Source organism: Branchiostoma floridae, chromosome 8, assembly GCF_000003815.2.
Source record: "Branchiostoma floridae strain S238N-H82 chromosome 8, Bfl_VNyyK, whole genome shotgun sequence".
In the NCBI taxonomy this organism is placed as follows: domain Eukaryota; kingdom Metazoa; phylum Chordata; class Leptocardii; order Amphioxiformes; family Branchiostomatidae; genus Branchiostoma; species Branchiostoma floridae.
This window is the reverse complement of record NC_049986.1, coordinates 13,894,980-13,914,591: the sequence shown is the minus strand read 5'-3', so window position 1 is coordinate 13,914,591 and position 19,612 is coordinate 13,894,980. Positions and strand designations below refer to the sequence as shown.

The 19,612-nt window shown below is 41.0% G+C and overlaps 2 protein-coding genes across 2 annotated transcripts; both read right to left on the bottom strand.

Annotated features, from left to right (window-relative positions):
* Positions 1 to 411: 411 nt before the first annotated feature.
* On the bottom strand, positions 412 to 1,899 carry LOC118421476 (zinc transporter ZIP3-like). Its single transcript, XM_035828788.1, has 2 exons — positions 1,508 to 1,899; positions 412 to 1,032 (listed from the first exon to the last, which is right to left on the bottom strand). The coding sequence occupies exons 1-2, from the start codon at positions 1,893 to 1,895 to the stop codon at positions 470 to 472; spliced, it is 951 nt and encodes a 316-aa protein (XP_035684681.1). The 5' UTR covers positions 1,896 to 1,899; the 3' UTR covers positions 412 to 469.
* Positions 1,900 to 2,639: 740 nt separating this feature from the next.
* On the bottom strand, positions 2,640 to 19,604 carry LOC118420852 (ribonuclease 3-like). The gene is made up of 33 exons (XM_035827894.1): positions 19,477 to 19,604; positions 17,542 to 18,845; positions 17,033 to 17,221; positions 16,562 to 16,772; positions 15,664 to 15,811; positions 15,023 to 15,183; positions 14,188 to 14,268; positions 13,946 to 14,032; positions 13,500 to 13,586; positions 13,272 to 13,343; positions 13,074 to 13,155; positions 12,514 to 12,591; positions 11,986 to 12,155; positions 11,323 to 11,447; positions 11,026 to 11,079; positions 10,865 to 10,910; positions 10,589 to 10,617; positions 10,385 to 10,463; positions 9,978 to 10,085; positions 9,682 to 9,820; positions 9,393 to 9,453; positions 8,967 to 9,026; positions 8,653 to 8,752; positions 8,106 to 8,279; positions 7,921 to 7,965; positions 7,751 to 7,804; positions 7,448 to 7,551; positions 6,534 to 6,639; positions 6,042 to 6,186; positions 5,550 to 5,632; positions 5,170 to 5,273; positions 4,691 to 4,830; positions 2,640 to 3,897 (listed from the first exon to the last, which is right to left on the bottom strand). Exons 1-33 carry the CDS (start codon positions 19,486 to 19,488, stop codon positions 3,698 to 3,700), a joined length of 4,638 nt encoding a protein of 1,545 aa, XP_035683787.1. The 5' UTR covers positions 19,489 to 19,604; the 3' UTR covers positions 2,640 to 3,697.
* Between the last annotated feature and the right edge of the window lie 8 nt (positions 19,605 to 19,612).

Here is a 19,612-nt window from a genome sequence, read left to right as displayed (position 1 = left end):
GACTGCAGTATCATATCTTCTGTATTTAGGTCATTTCGGCTTGATAAGGATCATAGGACTGATTGAAAGATTGTGGGCAATAGCTTTACCTTTTGTACGGAAATCTCTATATTATTACTAACATCTAACACTTCTAGACCGCCACAGATCATCGTTTGAATATAAGAAAGTATCCAGTTTGGAATAATACATGTATAAATATATAACGTTACACACCGGAGGGTGATCAAATCTGTGCTCTCGCTGCGACCTAACTTACGGATATGCGTAACCTTCCATTTCATACTGGGTACATCATACAAGATGTTAACTGAAAGACAAGAAAACACAAAGCATAAAAAGATTTGTTTCTTCTAAACAATTTGTTAAACGACCTGTCACACTTATGTGTTATTACCTTGACCACGAGGAGCCTTAGTTTTAGATACTTTGCCCCTTAATGAAATCCGTAATACAAAAGTTAATTGGGTTAGATATTGTTCTTCAAGAAATATGTCAAGACTGATATCAGTAGAAATCCCGTGGCTACACATAACACTTTCGCCACTTTGCGGTCTCTAGAATTAAATTCTTGACAGAGAACCTCCAGGAAGGTGACGTACAAAAAGGTCCCTCCGGCGAATCCCTGGAGAACTGCAGCCAACACTTCACCCCCGAAGCTCTTGATGCTCTGAACGCCCATCCCTATAACGATACCAAGAGGAATCATGGCAGAAAACAGAATGGCTACTTTGATTATTGTTTTCGTTGCCATGCCGTGTTTGACGAGATTCACTCCTAACGCGAACGCCACGAGGCATTCGTGAATTTCTATCCCAGCAAAGATCTTCAGCACGAGAGTTACGTTGTCTTGCAGCCCTATAGCCAGCCCTTCGAACACAGAATGTACAGACAGGCCCAGGAGTAGCGCGTAAGGTCTGATGCTGAAGGACTCGCCATCTGGCTTGTGACGTTGGATCTGCAGTGGGGACGAGGGTGACTTGTTTCCATGGTTTTCCAGGGTACTCTCTTCCTCCGTAGAATGACTATGACCTGCAAGATGGAGCGGGAGGGGCCCGAAGATATCATTGGCTTGTGAATGCTATTTTTGGTTGCATAGAAATTGATAGAAGTGAGCATATAAATTGATTATTAATTGAGTACACATTTTGTTGTGCCCTCATGTATTTCCATCGTCCATATATTTATTTGCATTTTAGAATTTCTTTCAGAATAAACCAATAAAGGCAAATTAGGTACAATACGCGTAAGTACTGAATCAAAACAGCTTTGTAATGGAAATTTCATTATCATAAAGTTTACGAGTGATGTATGATAGAGGGTAATGTAAAAAGATGTTAGTCTAAAGCTGCCCAACTTGTTACATTGTTATCCTAAAAATATTCAGGAAACTGAAATATTTCTTATAAGTTATTGCAAGCTGCTACAAACTAGGGTCTGCTCATTGCTCGCATTCAACAGTTCAGATCAAGGCTTTCAAACAAAGTAAAAAAGAAAGGTCACCTACCGTGAAAACTCAGCTCAAAGACCGTGGACTGTCCGTACGAGCGCCACGTCATCACGAACTGCTCTACCAGGATGGACAACAACAGGCCCATAACGGACACACACTCCGCCACGGGGTAGTCCGGGTTGAAGCCCCGCGCCTCCAGAAGTAACGACATCTTCTTTCTCACGGTGGGGAGGAGTCCCAAAAAACATGTCCCCAGAAAAACGCCTCCCGCGAAACAGTTGAGGAAAGTCACAGTCCGACCGGAGTGTCCTGTGTTAGAGGCGGGTTCGGAGTCTCCGCCGGAGGACCGACGAGACATACATTTTAAAGGAAGCAAGTTAAAAACCAACTTGCCGACAAGAACAGCGGCAAGGCTGACCAGTTTCGCTCCTGTTGGGTCCATCTTTGGACGTTATGAGTTTCCCAAATCGTAAGATCCGGTCTACAAGCTTTCGATAAGTGCCACCTGTAGCAAACGTTAACTATTGTTTCACATCACCCAGTGTAATAAACACAAGCCAACTGCACCCATCATATATCTCTCCAACTTTGTAGTGCTTTCCCTCAAAGTAAAAGGTTAAATCATCAAATAACGGTATAAATTCAGCTAGAGTTTTGCATAAGTGTCTGTGATTTCTAACACATGTCCGGGGTTAATTATTGTAAAACTGAAAACCCTGAAACAATTTCTTCCATTAAGTCTGCCCCCAAACAGCTGCTACGGTAGGTAAAGCGATGGTGAAGGGCCCTCAGCCACCACTTGCACCACCAGCTGTTACAGAACATAATCTGCTCGCAACTAGACTCCCTACTCTCAGTATGCTAACAATCAATATTTTCCCTGAAGTCAGTCATTTTCAAACAATAAAAGCAAGCTGTAGATGATACTGGGATTTTGATGGGGTCTGTGACAAAGCCCAAAAAAAGAACTATAAGGCAACTGTAAGTAGTGTATTGAGAATGTATAGAGTGTTAAAATGTGGCAGTGCAGGTCAAAAGTTATCATGTGTGCTAATGTAGTCATCAATGAAATGCTTTCTTATGCATGTGGTTCACACACACACACACACACACACACACACACACACACACACACACACACACACACACACTGAGACAGACACAGGCACAGATTTTAGACTAAAACTTGGAATCAATTTCATCTGTAATTCATATGCTGACTCATTGTCAACTTTCAATACATCTTTCTTTCTGAATATGAATCTCATGACTTGTAGCTCCCATGCAACTTAATCTTTATACAACATCTTTTAAGCTTAGCTTGTTCTTTCATGAATTCAATACATACTGGCAACCTGACCAATATGCCTGTAATACTGCACTGTTTTCCAACTTGTGACAACTCCACAACTGTTAAAACATCACATATTTCACACTATTTACTTCATAGTTCCTCTTAACTGCTAAAACCTCAAATTCAGTCTTGTTTATGGCTTCAACAGTTTAAATTTTTACAGGCCATCCCATTTCTGAAAACAGATGCCTTCATAACAACCTGGTCCCAAAATCAATTCCCATTGTCATATTGGTTCAGAGCAACACATTACTCATTGTTGCTAAATACACACATAAAACATATTATAAGCACTGTCATATTCATATTCATAAAATAGCACGGTACTATTTTGAACATTTCAATTCTACAATTCCATGGCACATCATTATTGCATTATTACTTACTAGTATCTTGCAACTTGCATGTAGAGTCATCCTTTCAGAATAATGACTATGAAAGTTGGATACTAACAACTGTATTTAAGTTGAGCCTTTTGGCTAATATGCTGTACTACTATTTGGAATGAAAGACCTGAAACAGTGGAGCAAACCTCTTATCTAGAGTGTCTTTCACCCTGCAACACTGATAAATAGCTAACCATCTGACTCTAATACTAGCTCTACTTTGTGTCTAACAGACTTATTTTTCTTCAGCTTCTTCTGTACAAGTTGGAGAATGAGAAGTGCAATGTAGTTAGGAAGTCAATGTTTTTGAAACACTTTTCTTCCTATGGATCTGTTTTAAATCTTCTTCTATAAGTTTGAGTCTTTGAGTCCTCTTCCAGTTTTCTTGTCCAGTCTCTTTGTGGCCATTCTTGGAATAAATAAGATGAATGATACATTAGCTTCATTTCCATTGTGGAACAAAAACTAGTATCAAACACAAGGACTGCTGTAGAGCAAATCACTTCAACTTTGCAGACTTGTCCCCCTCTCTGGTCTTCTCCCCTTCTTTTTTGGCTCTCTCCTTCTGTCCTTCCTCCTCTCCTTGTCCCTCCCTCCCTCCTTCCTCCTCCCGCTCCTCTCTTCCTCGATGTCCAGGATACGGCGGAGATGTTTGTACTTCTTGTCCATGAACCTGCGCTGGTGGGCCAGCTGGGGAAACTTGTCTGGAGAATAACAAGATTGCACGATGTTATGAATTCATCAATATTTACATAAGTTTTCCCTTTGGTTTTTCTCAGATGTCTCAGCAGACATGACTGGTTTAAATTTTGTGTTCTGTGTGTTACTTCAGATGTCTACGCATACACAACTGGAAATGTGTTAAGCTGGGTCTCATGGAACAAGCAACAGCATCGGTCAAACTTTTCATTCGTAACATTTTTGCAGGTCTATTTGTCATGTCTTTGGATACATAACTTGTGCTTTTATGGCTAGGGTCCAAATATAAATGAATACACCCAAAGCTTTAGCACACTATGGAAGATATCTACTCAAGAGATTGTGAGTGACCTGAGCCATTCCAGTAAACATAGCTTGTGTTGTTCAGTTGATAGTAGACATGTACCAATTCTGAACCAGAGGATTAAAAATCACTCCCTCAAAATGCTTCATGAACTGGTGCAATAGCCTAGTGGTTTGAGGCATTCAGAGGGTTGTGGGTCCAAAAGAAATGATACTACATCCTCAGCACTTATGAGTAAGAGTATGCAAGTTGAACACTGGACTAGCCACTTCTGTAGTGACCTTACAAGACTCAAGGGCTATGGAGATGGCCCATATACACCAAAAGGAGTGGGAATGATTTTGAAATCATGCTACTAGGAATAGACACAAGTACCTTTCTGTCACACACCAGAATGCTACAAGAGATGAGCCCTACATCAAATATCTATCTGTACAGTGCCTCTACAGTTCCACCATATTGTCAGTGTGTATCATTAGCCTTCAGTCACTCACAGTTCTTGAGAGCGTCCCTCGCTGCTGCCATCTCAGCCTGCTGTATGCTGGAGCCCACCCCTGTGCCAATCCTCTCTCCCTTGAAGTAGACTGCCACAGTGTACTTCCTGGCATGGGAGGGGCCAGCCTTGTCCAGGATCCTACATGTGGCAGGTAAGGGACAAATAAGATCTCTTGTGTATCATATCAAGTACAGAAGTTAACTTTCATCTTAAAGAAGTTCTCGTGGTTCAAAACACTGACTTATACATCTGCAATACAAATCTGATATATATAATATTTTATAGTTCTTGTGAAAGAATGAAACAACAGAACACATAAGTAACCTTTTCGTAGGAATAACACTTTGGTCAGTAATTATTTCATGTACGAATCCTCAAAACATAATATTTTTCAGGAATTTCTTCAAACATCAGATACTATCTTGATTAATATTTTTCAACATCAGACAACAGGTTGGCCAAGAAAAGAACACTGACTTGTAGAAGGGTATGTCAGGCTCCTTGCCCTCTGTCCTCAAGGTCAGGCAGCACTGCTGAAGCTGGGACTTGGGGTCATTCCACTCCTGGTTCATGATGAACTCCTGATGAAACAGTTCATGTCATTGGTTAGCTCAAATGGTACTGCAGATCTGATTGGTTCAAAGATATTGGTTAGCACAGATGTCTAAGCATACACGATTGGTTCAAAGATATTGGGTAGCTAAGATGTCTCAGCATAGACGATTGGTAATGTGTTAAGCTAAGTCCCTGGTAACAACCAATTGCATTGGTCAAACTTTTGATTCACTTTCACAGCTAACAACAATTTTAAAAAGACATTTTTTAGTCCTTGAAGTATTGTGACAAGGATTACTCACCCTTAGCCTTGGAAAGAAGCAGACGTTCATGAAGACACAAACATACTCCAGACCCTGGTCCACATACAGAGCACCCATGAAGGCTAGAGTGGAACAAGAGAAACATGTATTCATCAACATCAATCGTAAAAAAAAAACGTTCAAAATTCAACTACATCTGAGGTGCTAATCTTATTATGAACATGAACATGAAGTTTGAAATAATGCAGTCTCAAACATCTTAAAACAGAGGTATTAGGCTCTCTAGCTATACAGTAAGTCACAAATGACTACCGTGGTAACATATGACTGTGCTTATCATAATATTTATCAATGTTTACTGTTACATGCATATCCCCTCTCTTTGTTTCTATCATGTACCTTCAATTAGCCTTCGGGCATGAACTTGCAAATAAACTTCCACAATATTAGTCAGTCTACTGGTTTGCTATGTATCTAACGTAGTAAGCCTGGACAATTTCTAGTGACAGTGACACTGCTAGTTATCCTAACCTTCCATGAGATCAGCCAGTGTTTTCTGCCGAAGAGACAGTTTCCCCTGACGTGCCTTGTCACTGGAGATGATGTACTCCTCCATACCCAGGTCCTGAGACACCAGCGCCTGCGTCCTGTTGTTCACCAGGGAACTTCTCAAGAGCTGGAAGTAAAAATATCAAAATTTTCTTCACCTAATTTTACAAATTACATTATTACTTTACAGGTTATTAATATTACATCCAAGAACAAAGAGGAAAACTATTCTATCCTCAATAAATACCAATAGTCAATTTTGCTCCATTCAATAACTATAGAAAACTACCCAATCTCTTTGTGTTCATTTTTTTTTTAAAGGAAGGTGATCTGATACCAATGAAGGTCTGAAACTGCAGAAGGAAACACCTCACAAAACCACCAACAGTTACATTATACTATTTATAGTTTTCTTTTGAAGGAAGATTACTGCATCTCAATGAGCTGTGTGTGATACAGGAAACAGGTACTCACAGACAGATGGCCCTCGTGATGATCAGGGAAGTGTTTATACAGGTACTCTGATGACACCATCTGCATCACGGAGTCACCCAGGAATTCTAGACGCTGGTTATGGCCTCTGTTGTATGGGAGAAAAGATTTTTTATTTAAAATGAAAAATTGAATTTTTTTCTGTAATGTGTCTTAGGTGAGAATACATTTTCTTACATTGTCTGTTACGACATTTGTTTCTTTGGTAGTCACTGTAGAGATGTTTTGCTAGTCCTTGTTTGTGTCCCTTTACCCTTTGCTATGGTATCTGCCTTCACCAAACTTCAGCTTGACCTTCATTCTTTCCAATGAAAGCTCATTCGCCATGGTAATTGACATCATAAAGATTTTATACCCCTTTCCACGGCCAAAGTGAAGCACTTACCAGCAAGCTTTTGCTCAATACTCTCATTCTTCTAAAGCTGAAATTTTGGTCATAGGCTTAGAGTCATTTCAACTTGTAAAGGATCAGAGGACTGATCAAGAGCTTGATGGTAAGTGCACGGAAATAGGGTATAAAATCTTTATAAACTATTGACTGTCTAGAGTTTCAACAAACCTTTCCCCACATTTCCTCATTTGAGCCCTAAACTTTTTACTGGATAAGCCTTGACTTCAGTACTTTGTAGCATCAGTAGGCTGTACTTACAGAGTCAGGTTGTTGAAGCCTACAGTCCTGTGTGTACTTACAGAGTCAGGTTGTTGAAGCCTACAGTCCTGTGTGTACTTACAGAGTCAGGTTGTTGAAGCCTACAGTCCTGTGTGTACTTACAGAGTCAGGTTGTTGAAGCCTACAGTCCTGTGTGTACTTACAGAGTCAGGTTGTTCGAAGCCTACAGTCCTGTGTGTACTTACCGCGTCAGGTTGTTGAAGCCTACAGTCCTGTGTGTACTTACAGAGTCAGGTTGTTGAAGCCTACAGTCCTGTGTGTGAAGGCTCGGGCTAGCAGGCGGACATGTTTGAACTCCATCCCACACCGACTCTCAAACTCTGTCAACCGCTGAAATACAACACAAAGTTTCACACTTGCTCAAAACTTTACACCAACATAACTTAAAGTGATGCCTCATTTTGAAGAAATCAACTATCAGGACATAGATGGAGAGAAAGGTTGAAATTGTCACTAAGTTATAAGAGCAAATAACAGTAAATGTGATAAGAAAGTAGTATTGAGGAAAACATTCAAAGTATTGTCAAACCTTTAGAACTGGTGATGATTCAATTAGGTGTCTGTCTCCCTCTGGTTCTTGTTGCTGTGAAATAATAAAAATAACATTTTGACACTTATACAGACACAACATAGAGGTATTAAAAATACAAATTACCAAATTTACAAAGTATTATGAAGTCATGAAAACTAAAAAGTTACCTGTAGTGGGTGTGTTGGGTGGTTCAACCAGATATCTTGAAGGTCCTGGAAGAAGCATAGAAAATACTGTTAGCAGCAATATACTTCAAGATATAATGAAGTACTTTGTTTCATATACATTTGGAATTTTTGGTGCCTTTCGAAATGAAAAGTGGCCAGTGTGGATAGACCATGTGAGAACTGACCTCATCGCTGAAGAGCAGTCTACAGAAGAGTTTCTTGGTCTCCTCCAGGCCCTGCTGCATGTACATGGCGCCGATCAGGGCCTCCAGACAGTTGGCCATGGCGTGCCGCAGGTCCGACTCACGGCACAGGTCTGGCCCGTGGGCGTACAGCATGAACTCATCCAGTCGCAACTTCTACATAGTGGAAAGGATAGGGAAACAAATATACAGTTATCTCAGAGAAAGGTATGAAAGAAGGATAAAGCATACAATCCTAGAAATAACCACAGATATCAAAACATTTTGGAGGATTCAGTCATATTTCTTTCTGTAACTTGTACCAACTACTTGGCTGTATAGATGAGCCTACAACTGGAAAAAGATAGTTTCATAACTTTGAACTTTTACAATAGAACAATCCTAAGAAATTGTGACCAGCTTATGTATCAATATGGACTAGTAAGTAGCACTTAAACAATACATTATACTTTCTCTTCTTCAAAGACTGCTAGAGGAAAATTTCACAATTTTATCACAAGGTATGGACAAAGTACATGTAGGACTGTACCTTTGCAAGAACAGCCAAATGTTGATTTTGCACAATGGCTGTTCTGTATGTTGCCAGTCCTCCCTCCTCCAAGTCAGGGAACATGAAATAAAGATGGGAGCTGAAAAGATACATAGATAATTTCTAGCAGTGTTTCCTGATTTGAAAATCTACTTTACCTGTATATCCAAGGAACTTGCATTCCATAATCATTATCCAAAATACTGGTCTAGAATATAGAATTACTGGGTGCTACACTCAAAATAAAATTTTCATAAATACATATACTACAATAACATGCCCAATGAATTGATAGTGAGTTTGACAAGACTGACCTGGTGAGAAACTCCACCACAGCATCACCCAGGAACTCCAGTCTCTCATTGTGGTTGATACTGGGGGCAAAGACACACCCATGAAAATGGTTCATCTGCCTCAAACGGTCATATACTATGCTATAATAGCAGTTGTTATGGGCTGAAGTGAAGAGTATGATTTACAATAGGTTTTAAGTTGATAGAGGTTGACAATGCATTATCAATATGTAGACATTGAGGTTATTGTTATGATAATGATATTTCATTTGGGTTATTTCTTTATGACATGGAATTAATATTTCACAGACTCGTATCATGCATCGGTGCTGTGATTCAGTACCAGTAAGGCTGCATTGGGAAAATCAATTTTCTCACTTTAAACATCTTTAACATGGAAAACTTCTTAAATGTCTAGTTTAAAGTCAGATATCTGAGATGGCTTACAGAGATGGCGTTTCTTCATCATGGCCCATTCTGGACATGATGTTGATCAATGTGTTGATACCTGGGAAAAATGGTAAACAAAAAACAACAAGATCAATATGCTACAGGTTATATACACGCAAATTATACAAGCATAAACGTGAATAGACAAAAAATACGGGTTGGGATAAATGAGACAAATAGATTGAGAGAAGACAACATGTATTTGATATGTAGCTTTGTTGCTATTGTTAAGCTTATACATCTGATGAGGAGAACTCGTGCACTAGGTATTGTTGCTAACTCTTACCCTTCTTGCGAGTGTGCACATGGTGAATTCTTCTGTCCCCATACTTTGGTTGTCTCATACCACAGTTTGATAGGGAGTTTCGGGCATGGTCAGGATTCATACCAAAGTTCAGATGGTGAGAAGGATGAGTCAGGGCAAGCTGTGCAGAAATACAAAGAACAACTTTCTGAAATCCTAAGAACAGCAGTGCTCAAAGATGAAAACATTCAGGTGATAAACAAATATGGACAAAGCTCTTTGAGTTTGACAGAGTAACAGGGGCTTAAAGAGGACCAGAGAAGCAACATTGAGCACACCTCTAACAGGGACCTGTCTTCAAACTTGGAGCCCAGGAGCTGGTCCAGCTCATTCAAACAGGCGTGGTACCGCAGGTAGTGCATCAGTACAGGAAGCAACAGGGCATGCTGGGTAAACACAATCAGGATTAAAAGAAAAGAAATAATGGATACTAATAAGATGCACCCACCGCATCAAGTTGCATGACCTGCCTATAGGAATATATTGTCGTGATCACATTGATTTATGCTTACATTCTCGTGGCAAATACCTTATTAACTAACTGTATTGAGAAGACAATACATGACTCGTAACATTTTGCCTTTGGACCTTTAATTTGTCTACAAACTTGCATGGTGAACAATATCTTTTAATAATTAGCATCAAAAGGAACAGATGGGATGTTGAAGTTAAGTATTTTTCTCACCTGGCACACATCAGACCTGATACCTGTCCTGACGAACCCTTCACTACTCAGCTCAACAGTCACTTCCCTTCTCATCTCGCTGAAGGAAGGAAAAAAAGAAGATATAAAGAAATGAAATGACAGAAAAGTTCATAATTCTGGACATCAAAAGTAATACTAAATCTTGCCACCACCGAATTGAGAGACAATGTTAGACACACTCACCTCTTTGACCGAATCTTTTGCAATTCAGTCTGGAAGAAATGAAAAGTACAAAATACTTAATAGACACAATTTCACAAAGACTTTCTTTCCTGCAAAACTAATCCAGTGTTACTGCATAACTTACTGATATTTCCTCTTACTAAAGCTATGGTTCAGACTGGCTTCTGAGGCTAGTAATGATTTATCTTTTCCTTTTGATAAGTTTCATTGGATTTTACACCACAGCAACTATCTATCTGCTTCAAAGTCTTAACTAGTATGCAATAAAACATTTACCTCTCGAATAAAGAGTTTCTGTCTGTCTTGGGGTCTGACTTTTGGGCTGGAAAGAGAAAATAACTGATCATTATGAACATACCACAAATTAAAGCATTCTAACATAAAAAATTCTAATCAAAAATAAGAATTCACTATAACTATAATTTGGGACATAGTACCTGTTTGCTAGAAGATGCCGCAATCTCAGGTATGACTTCCACAACTTTTGGTATCTGAAACAAGAGGAAATAAAATTAAGAAAAATTAATTATCACAGCCACTTATTTGACTAAACTTAAAGCCTTTGACAAACAATGCCTGCAACAATACAGTCTTCTTCCAAGCATATACTTATCTGACAAAAAGCACAGCTTATCAATTGCAAATTCAAAGTTCAAATAATTCTAATTTCAAAATTACCCAACCTGATCTTACAGCTATGTATTTTAGAACAGAGTACAAAGGTTCAGACTTACTTGGGGTCCCCTGCATAGCTGAGCTGTGCAGGTCTGATGCCGAAGTGAACGATGACAGGGTAACTGATGACATCTGGGTTCAGCTGCTCTCTGTCCAACTGGTCCACACGAACTGAACAGGGCTTCTGTAGCAGATTCAGGGGGTGATGTTGTGTTCAATATTGGCACAAATGTACAAAGAAATCAAAGGCTTGCGCTGGTTGCATTGATACCAGAAAATTTCCCTTTTGTGCAAGGCAGGCATAGAGACAAGCACCCCAACTATACAAAATTTTGTGTGCTTCATACGTGTGGAAATATCTATACTAAGAGTGATATACATGTATGATATGGAATACTAGTATATCCAGAGAGATACTAGTATATGATAAGGTACTGTATATAATAAGGCTTCCTTTCCACTAGACATTGATCACAGTGACCAAAATTAGATTTGTATAACGCTTGTTTTCATAACTGGAATATGATGCAAGAAATAAAAATATCATTTAACAAACAAAAAAACACAAGAAACGTAAAAAATTTTGTTCATTGTCTATGTAATTTATATGCGATCTGTCAAATCTCTGGTTACTAAGCTGAATGCTCAGCGATCACAGCCGCTAGTGGAAAGGTGAGGCAATGTATAACGATGCAGGTAGATGTCAACAACGTGGGACGTACCATTCCAGGATGGGTGACGATCATGTTCTTGGTTTGTTCAGCAAACCTCTGCCACTCGTACTCCTCCAGCTGCAGCAGCAGGGCCAGCTCTGAGGCCTCCACCAGCGGCCGGTTACTCCTCTGGAGGTACTGCAGGACCTGGTGCATCGCCAGCACTTCTTTTCCGTTCTCTGTGCAGATGAAACAAAAAAATGTACATGTATGTGGTTGTATGAATGGTGGGATGCATGAGAAAGATATCTTCAATACATGAAGGCAAACAACTCTACATGTATTCTGCTCTTTTCCTGAACCATTTCGGTATAATTTTGTCACAAACTTGTTTTGTACACTAACCTTTGAGCATAATAAAACATGTTCAAAAGTGCCTCTTTTCTTTTAACATTTGTCTAAGAAACTGGAACAAGGGAAACAGCACAAGCAGAACAATAGGAACTTGCATTGCAAAAGGGCAACAATCTGTATATCTTTACTTGTGTTTACATACTTTTAACATCTTTTGAAAAAATAGAATCACTGACTGCTCACCAGGCAAGTTTCTGACAAAGCGAGGCATGAAGTGGAACCTGCAGCAGCCCTTCTTCTTCCCATCTACTCTGGAAGGACCTGCAGAAGAAGATAAGAAAATCTATTGTGTATTCAATGAAGAAGATATAGAGTACTGTACCAGACAAGAGGATGTTTTACCCCTGGTTGTTTGTTTGACATTTCGCTCCGAATTCACATATTACCAAAAAAACTTGCAAGTTCATACCTAAAGAATATATTTCAGTGTACAGATACAATTCAGATGATTCCTAGCAGTGCTTCTTTAATTGAAACACTGAGGACTTGATAAGAACTTGAGAGGGGGGCAATAAAAGGCAGAAGCTAGCTAATACATTAATGTTTATCATATCATATCATATTGTTATACGGGGAACATGCGGCTCCATTGTTGTGTGTCGATTTGAATAAAGTTCCTACACAGGGAACATGAGGCTCCAGTGTCTTTTCTGAAGATATGGCGTAAGTGTGAACGGTTGGCTTGAGGTTGTCCTTCTCCAAATACTCTACATTAATGTTGATCAATTCTCTGTATAACCTACCCCATCTGTCCCAGTCCACCAGCTCCAGGATGTCATTAAACAGGAAGTCTGAGAACATGTCCAGTCCATGCACACAGAAGTTCTGAAACAAACAAACACAAAATGTTGAAGGCAGTGATAGGGTGCAAAAGAAAGTGCAATCTATAAAGATTTGTCATGAACTTGAAGGAACATTACAATAAAAAATAGAATACTCACCTCTGGCATCTTTTCTTCAATGAGATGAATGGTGTACTCGATATTGAATCTGATTAGTTTACAGTCAGGAATCTAAAAAGAAAAAAAGTCAACAATGAACGATATCCAACTACTTTGTTACTACAATACATACACTTGTATCATAGAACAGTTTTGTGTAGTGAAATAAGATGCTTTTCTAGTTTTTATCTGTTAATCAGCTTTGTTGAATACAGAATCGCCCCTCACATTCTGTAGTTTCTGGTGAGACAACATGGAGAACCCCTCAAAGATGTACTCATGGTCGTCATACTGGATTACTGTGGGACGGTCTGTCTGTAAAATAAGGATTAACATACATTAGCAGAGCTGTTTTAAAATGTGTTCATCTTTAGCACCCAATTTTGGTGCTACAGACTTGTTTGAAAACAAATCAGGTCAAACTTAATTTTCTTATTATGCAAAATTTCTCAAAGCATTTATCACAGGAGAATGTTAGTCAAGTCCTCTCTTTCTGTCTGGTTCCTGCTTTTGAAGATGAACCTCTTTGGTCATAAATGTCACATTAGAAACAATTGTCAATATCCTAGGAAATGCTAGGAAATTTGCTGTTGAATTTTTTGTCCCTGCTGTTGATATACAGGCTGCTTAAACCAAGAATCATATAAGATGTAAATGTTAGTTAGCGAACTGACCAGGAAGTTGGTGAAAGGTGACATGGTGATCCGATAGTGGTGCAGTCTGTTGGCATTGTTGGTGTAGGGGTCACATTTGGGAATCAGCTGGAATAGAAAGCAACATAAAACTAAGAATATACAAAACCTCCTAATGCCATGTTTAGAACTTTTCTTGGAAAAAACACACAGTGCAAAATAAGAAAGACACATGGTACACAAGAAGACACCTGTAGGGCAGAATGTTAACTGAACTAGATTACCTCCTCTCCTGGGTAGATGTTGTGACGGATACCTGTCCGTCTGGATTTCATACTGCACCGGCACAGGGGGCCATCATTCATCTTTTAAAAGTAAACAAAAAAAGTGTGTATTAAATCTTGTTGCATAATATGATTGACTTTCTTGAAGAGTGGTTAGGATTGTTGACATAGAATTTAAAGGTTCTGGGTTCACATCCCTAGGAGGCCCCAATTTAATTTTGTGCCCTTGGGAAAGGCACTTAACACCTATTTCCTCACTTGACTCAGGTAAAACGAGTAACCAGGGGTGTCCTATCGGATAGGATGTGAAGTTGTGTTCCAGGAGAACCACACCTCTATCATGTTAAAGATCCTACCAAAAGAGCAGGGGTCCATCCTGGTGTGAGTGGATCAAACCTTACAATTCATACTTACTGCACAAGACTGGCACATTACACCTAAAGTCAGTTTACAGGTTATACAAAACAAAACAAAAGCATGAGCCACTGGTAGGATGTACTCCACAATGTTGGATGTAAGAAATAACTTTTATCTTATTTCTTGAAGGTAGCAGTGTTAAGCGGCTTTGCCTCTGGAACTAGAAGCCGTGAGTTTGATTCTGGCTGTGTCACTCACCCGACATGCGCGCTACCAGAAAGGGATGGGACATTAAGCTGTGGTCCACTGTTAGTTGTAATTGTCGAAAAGAGCTAGGGGAACTTCCCCGATACAATGAAGCTGTAAATACTGTACAGAGCGTTTGTCCTCTCTGTCACGACCAGAGGAAAAATAGCTCTTATGTGAGCTAAAACTGGATCGAGATCACTTTCCTTTAGAAGGAATCTAAATAACAAACCTCTCCTGGATCGTTGTACCACAGCTCCTCGTGAAGTCTGTCAGGGTGAGCCTTCTTCTTACGCAGCTCCTCCATGATGTTCTCTGCTTCTTCTTCATCATTTTCTGTGTCTTCCGTCTCACTTTCCTCGCTGCTGCTGGAGGAACTGCTCTCTTCTGACTCTGGAGAACAACAGAGGGACAGCATAAAGCAGGATTAATATACTCTGAACAGTCAAGACCCTTAGTCATATATTGTTTATAGTACATGTAGTATAGCACATATTGCAGATGAAACAATAGCTAGAATTAACTATACACATGCATTTTTGTTATACCCAACACAACTTTACACCACATTGATTATGCTGATTGTACACTTCACATCAAATAGAGACTTTTTATATACAAACATCTCACACGTACCAAAAATAGATAAGAGTTGTAATGTGTGTTACCCCTTCCTTTTTTGCAAGTTGGAGTAATTAGGTATATGACACCATTAGAATTCAGTTGAACACTCAAAGTTGTACAATAGCATGTACTGGAAAAGCGATATAGAGGGAAGCTGGCACATTGTATGGGATGTGTGGTAACACCAGGACTCATCGGTACAGCCATTTACCTAATGCATATGTGAGGAGAAACTGCCGCTTGTCATACCAGAGTCCTCGGGCGGCGGTTCTGGCTCGGGGGCGTCTTCCCGCGGGGGCTTGGCATCCATGGCCCCGGTCTGCCTCAGCCCCAGCACCTCCTCAAACTGTTTGTACAGAGCCTTCAGCTTGTCTGTGGCCACAACACTCGAGCCATTCTGGGAGAGAAGCACAAATTCTTTTTAAAATTTACTTAAGGGTCACCACACCAAGGTTCAAGGTGTGCCACTCCAAGGTTACGGGTTACATTGTAGCTGCAACAGCATCTCTTTGCCCTAGGTCAAAAACATCATGATTGAGACCAGCTCAATTGTCACTAAGAGTGAGGACTAACTGACCAAATGCAAAATGCATATTATATATAGCTGTACCTTTTTAAACTGAGTATCACTACAATCTTTACCAATGCTTTTTATGGATCAGTATCTGTATACTGTATAGCCAGTATTACTGCCCTTTGGCATATCACATCAACATCACAGGCATGCCATTTGGTGCCAGCATGAAACAACCTGTCACACCAAACCTTTGCATATCAAACTGCATGAGTTAGCTATGATGATGCCTCTGCTGTACTTGGCACTTTGGGGGTAAAGAGTTCCACTCTACTTTAGTTCTAGGAAAAAAAATGAATCTTGGAACACTTCAATCCTGGATTGACAAGTTAGTTTGATACTCAAAAGAATTGCTTTTTTTTTGGTTCTTTACTGAGCTGGTATTAGATATTAGGTACACATGTAAATTAACACATAATACTGAAGGAAGCTATCTTCTGCAACAAATTAGGCCCAGAAAAAAAATGCAAAAAAATACATCACTGTACATCTGCCTTTCCTGTGCAAGGGTGAAAACTTGCACTGAAACATCAAAACACACTCACAAATATCAGAAATTGGAGCCATACTTACAAATTGCTCAGAGGCGCAGTTGTCATAATAGGTGTCTCCTGGGGAGCACCTGACCCAGGGGGGGTTCTTGGTTTTATCATCTTCTCCCTTGTCTTGTTCCGAGCCCCCACTCAGCCACTCCCAGATCGGCTTCTCCTTCTCCTTCACAACCTCCTTATCAATGTGTTCCCAGCGGGACCTCTTGGGTGCAGGGGAGCTGGATCTGGAATGTCTGTAAGTGGGAGAAAAGTTATTACTCACACTAGCTCAGTGGTGATAAATAGCCAACTTGATAGGCTAGCGGATACAAGATCAAGCAATCACCAGTTTGATGTTGTGTGCTTGGAAAAGGCACTTTGTACTTGTATTTGCTGTACAAAACTGGTATGTTACATACAATGGTTTATCACTTATGACACAAATGAATATAAGGTCCATTATCTCAAAACAAGGCTGTTTAAAAACTAAGTTGAGGACTGTAGTGAAAACTACCTGGGTGGGGACCTTGAATGCTCCTTCCTTCTGGAACTTTCCTTAGGATGACTGTCCCCCCACCCCTTACTAGTGCTGGGTCTTCTCTCCCTGTCCCTGTCCCTGTCACCACTCCCCTCCTTAGTTTCAGTGGTGGTAGGAGTTGGCACATCTACTGACTGAGGATCCCACTGGCCCCAATCATCATCTCTGGAAGAAGTAAATAATTATATTTCATCAGCTGATTGCAGACACAGCAATGTCTGGAAAAGTGTGCTGATTTGAAAATCAAAGATATACAGCAGTTATTGTGAAAACTGATTTTTGACAAAGTCAAAGATATATACATTTTGTATCGTTGAAAAACTGTTCCCTACAACTACCAGTACATTTATTCATATATGAGTATGGCCTAATGAGTATGGTTATTGAGGTATGTTGTTTCAACTTGCCAATCAGTCCATCAATCAATCAATCAACCAATCAAAAAACAATTCAAACAAATAACCTGACATTCAGAGCAAACGCACCTGTAATCACGACGTCTTTTTTCACCACGCTCACTCTGCCTTCGCTCATCAGATGCCACAGAGGAAATTCGTTTTCTTCCAGTTTGCGAGGACTTCTCTTTCCCCTTCTCGTCACCCCAGCCCCCATCATCCCATCTGCCTGAAGACCTGGAAGTCTCTGATCCCCACGTTGCGCTTGGTTTGTCCATTTCCCATGAACCTTTATGTGGTTCATCCATCCCCCACGAAGCTTTGCTTGGTCCAGACTCCTCCGTCCCCCATGATGCTTTGCTTGGTCCAGACTCCTCCATCCCCCACGATGCTTTGCTTGGTCCAGGCTCCTCAGTCCCCCATGATGCTTTGCTTGGTCCCGGTTCATCTACTCCCCATGATGCTTTGCTGGGTCCTGGCTCACCCCAACCCAATGACGTTTTGCTTGATCCAGGTTTGTCCACATCCCATGCCGTCTCACTTTTCTCCGGTTTTGCCTCATCCCCCCAAGACTTGGACAGCCCTTCCCATGATGCCCCTCCCTTAGGAGGTGTCCCCCACTCCTCAGCACCTGTGTCCCCACTGCCCCATCCCTTGGCGGGAGGAATCGGACGAGGCGCACTAGTTGGGGGAGTTACAGGTTGGGAAGATCCTCTAGGAGGGGGTCCTGAAAATGGAGGAGCAGGAAAACCAAATGGAGAAGATTGTCTAGGTTGAGGAGGATGAGGACTTCTCATACGAGGGCTCTCATTGGGTGGAGGGCCCCTGAATGCAGGGCCCTGATTGGTTGGTGGTCCTTTGGGTGGTGGACCCTGATTGGGTGGTGGTCCCCTCAATAGAGGGCCCTGATTGGGTGGTGGGACTCTTATTGGTGGGCCCTGATTGGGTGGTGGCAGTCTAAATCCTGCACCCTGACTGGGTGGAGGTCCTCTCAACATTGGCCCCTGATTGGGTGGAGGTCCTCTCATTGGCGGTCTGTGTTGATGAACTGGTCCTCTTGGAGGTGGGAATCCTGGATTGGGTGCCCCAAAGTCAGGCCGGGGTTGTGATGGGCTGAACTGTGGCGGTCTAAGTATGGGCCGACTGGAAGGTGGACCGGTGTGCATGCCAGGTGGATGGCCCCATGGTGCACCAGGCCTGGGGCCCCCAAACGGCCCCTGCTGATGCATCAGGAACGGCCCACGATGATCTGGGGGTGGCCCTGCTCTTGGAGGAGGGCCTGCATGTGGGCCCCTAGGGGGACCTGCTCTTGGACCTGGCCCCTGGCCTGGTGGGAACATCCCTGGGGGTCCGGGATATCTGAAGGGTGGGGGCTGGCCACCCTGGCCTGGACCCTGAAGTGAAGGAACAAAGACAACATCGGATGGTTAGGACATAACAGGCACGAGTGATGTACAACAAACTGTCAGTTTGATTGCAACTAGATCATGAAAATCATCAGATCACCTCATCAGTTTCAATGTCCCGCAAACAAAATTATAAAAACGAGGCCTTTAGGGTTGTCAAGTGGTTTCAATCTGTGATATTTTGAAAATTTGCAATTCGAAACCACTTTCCGTCAACTTCATATCCCTAAATACCGTGCTTTCAAAAACAACGAATATAGGTTGCCCCGCGGATAAAGGTGAACTAGCGTTAAAACGTTTTAACGACCAAATTAAGTCGCTTCGTCGCATTTGATGTGATTTAGTGCCCTTTGGTCAACACCTAGCTAACCCTCAGGGAAACTTGATATAGATAAAGCCTCCAAGAAAGCAATAGCACGTTTTCTAGCATCCTGTCCATAAATCGTACCACCATATGCATGGATCGAGCCTGTGTGGTAAAAACGAGGAAGAAACAAAGCTCTTTTTGTCAGTACCAACTCAATTTACAGACAGAATTGCACGATTATTTCGTTAAAATGCACCCTCATATCACCTCACAAACAGTCACAAATTATCCCAACGTTTATCTTACACTTACCTGTGGGAACATTTTGAATAGATTTAGGTAAAAACGCAGCGAAACATCAAAATAATCATTGTCGCAAATTTCTTGTTCTGAAAATCCGCCATTTTCCCAGACTCATCATGACCTCTCGTAACCCTTCGCGTAACCT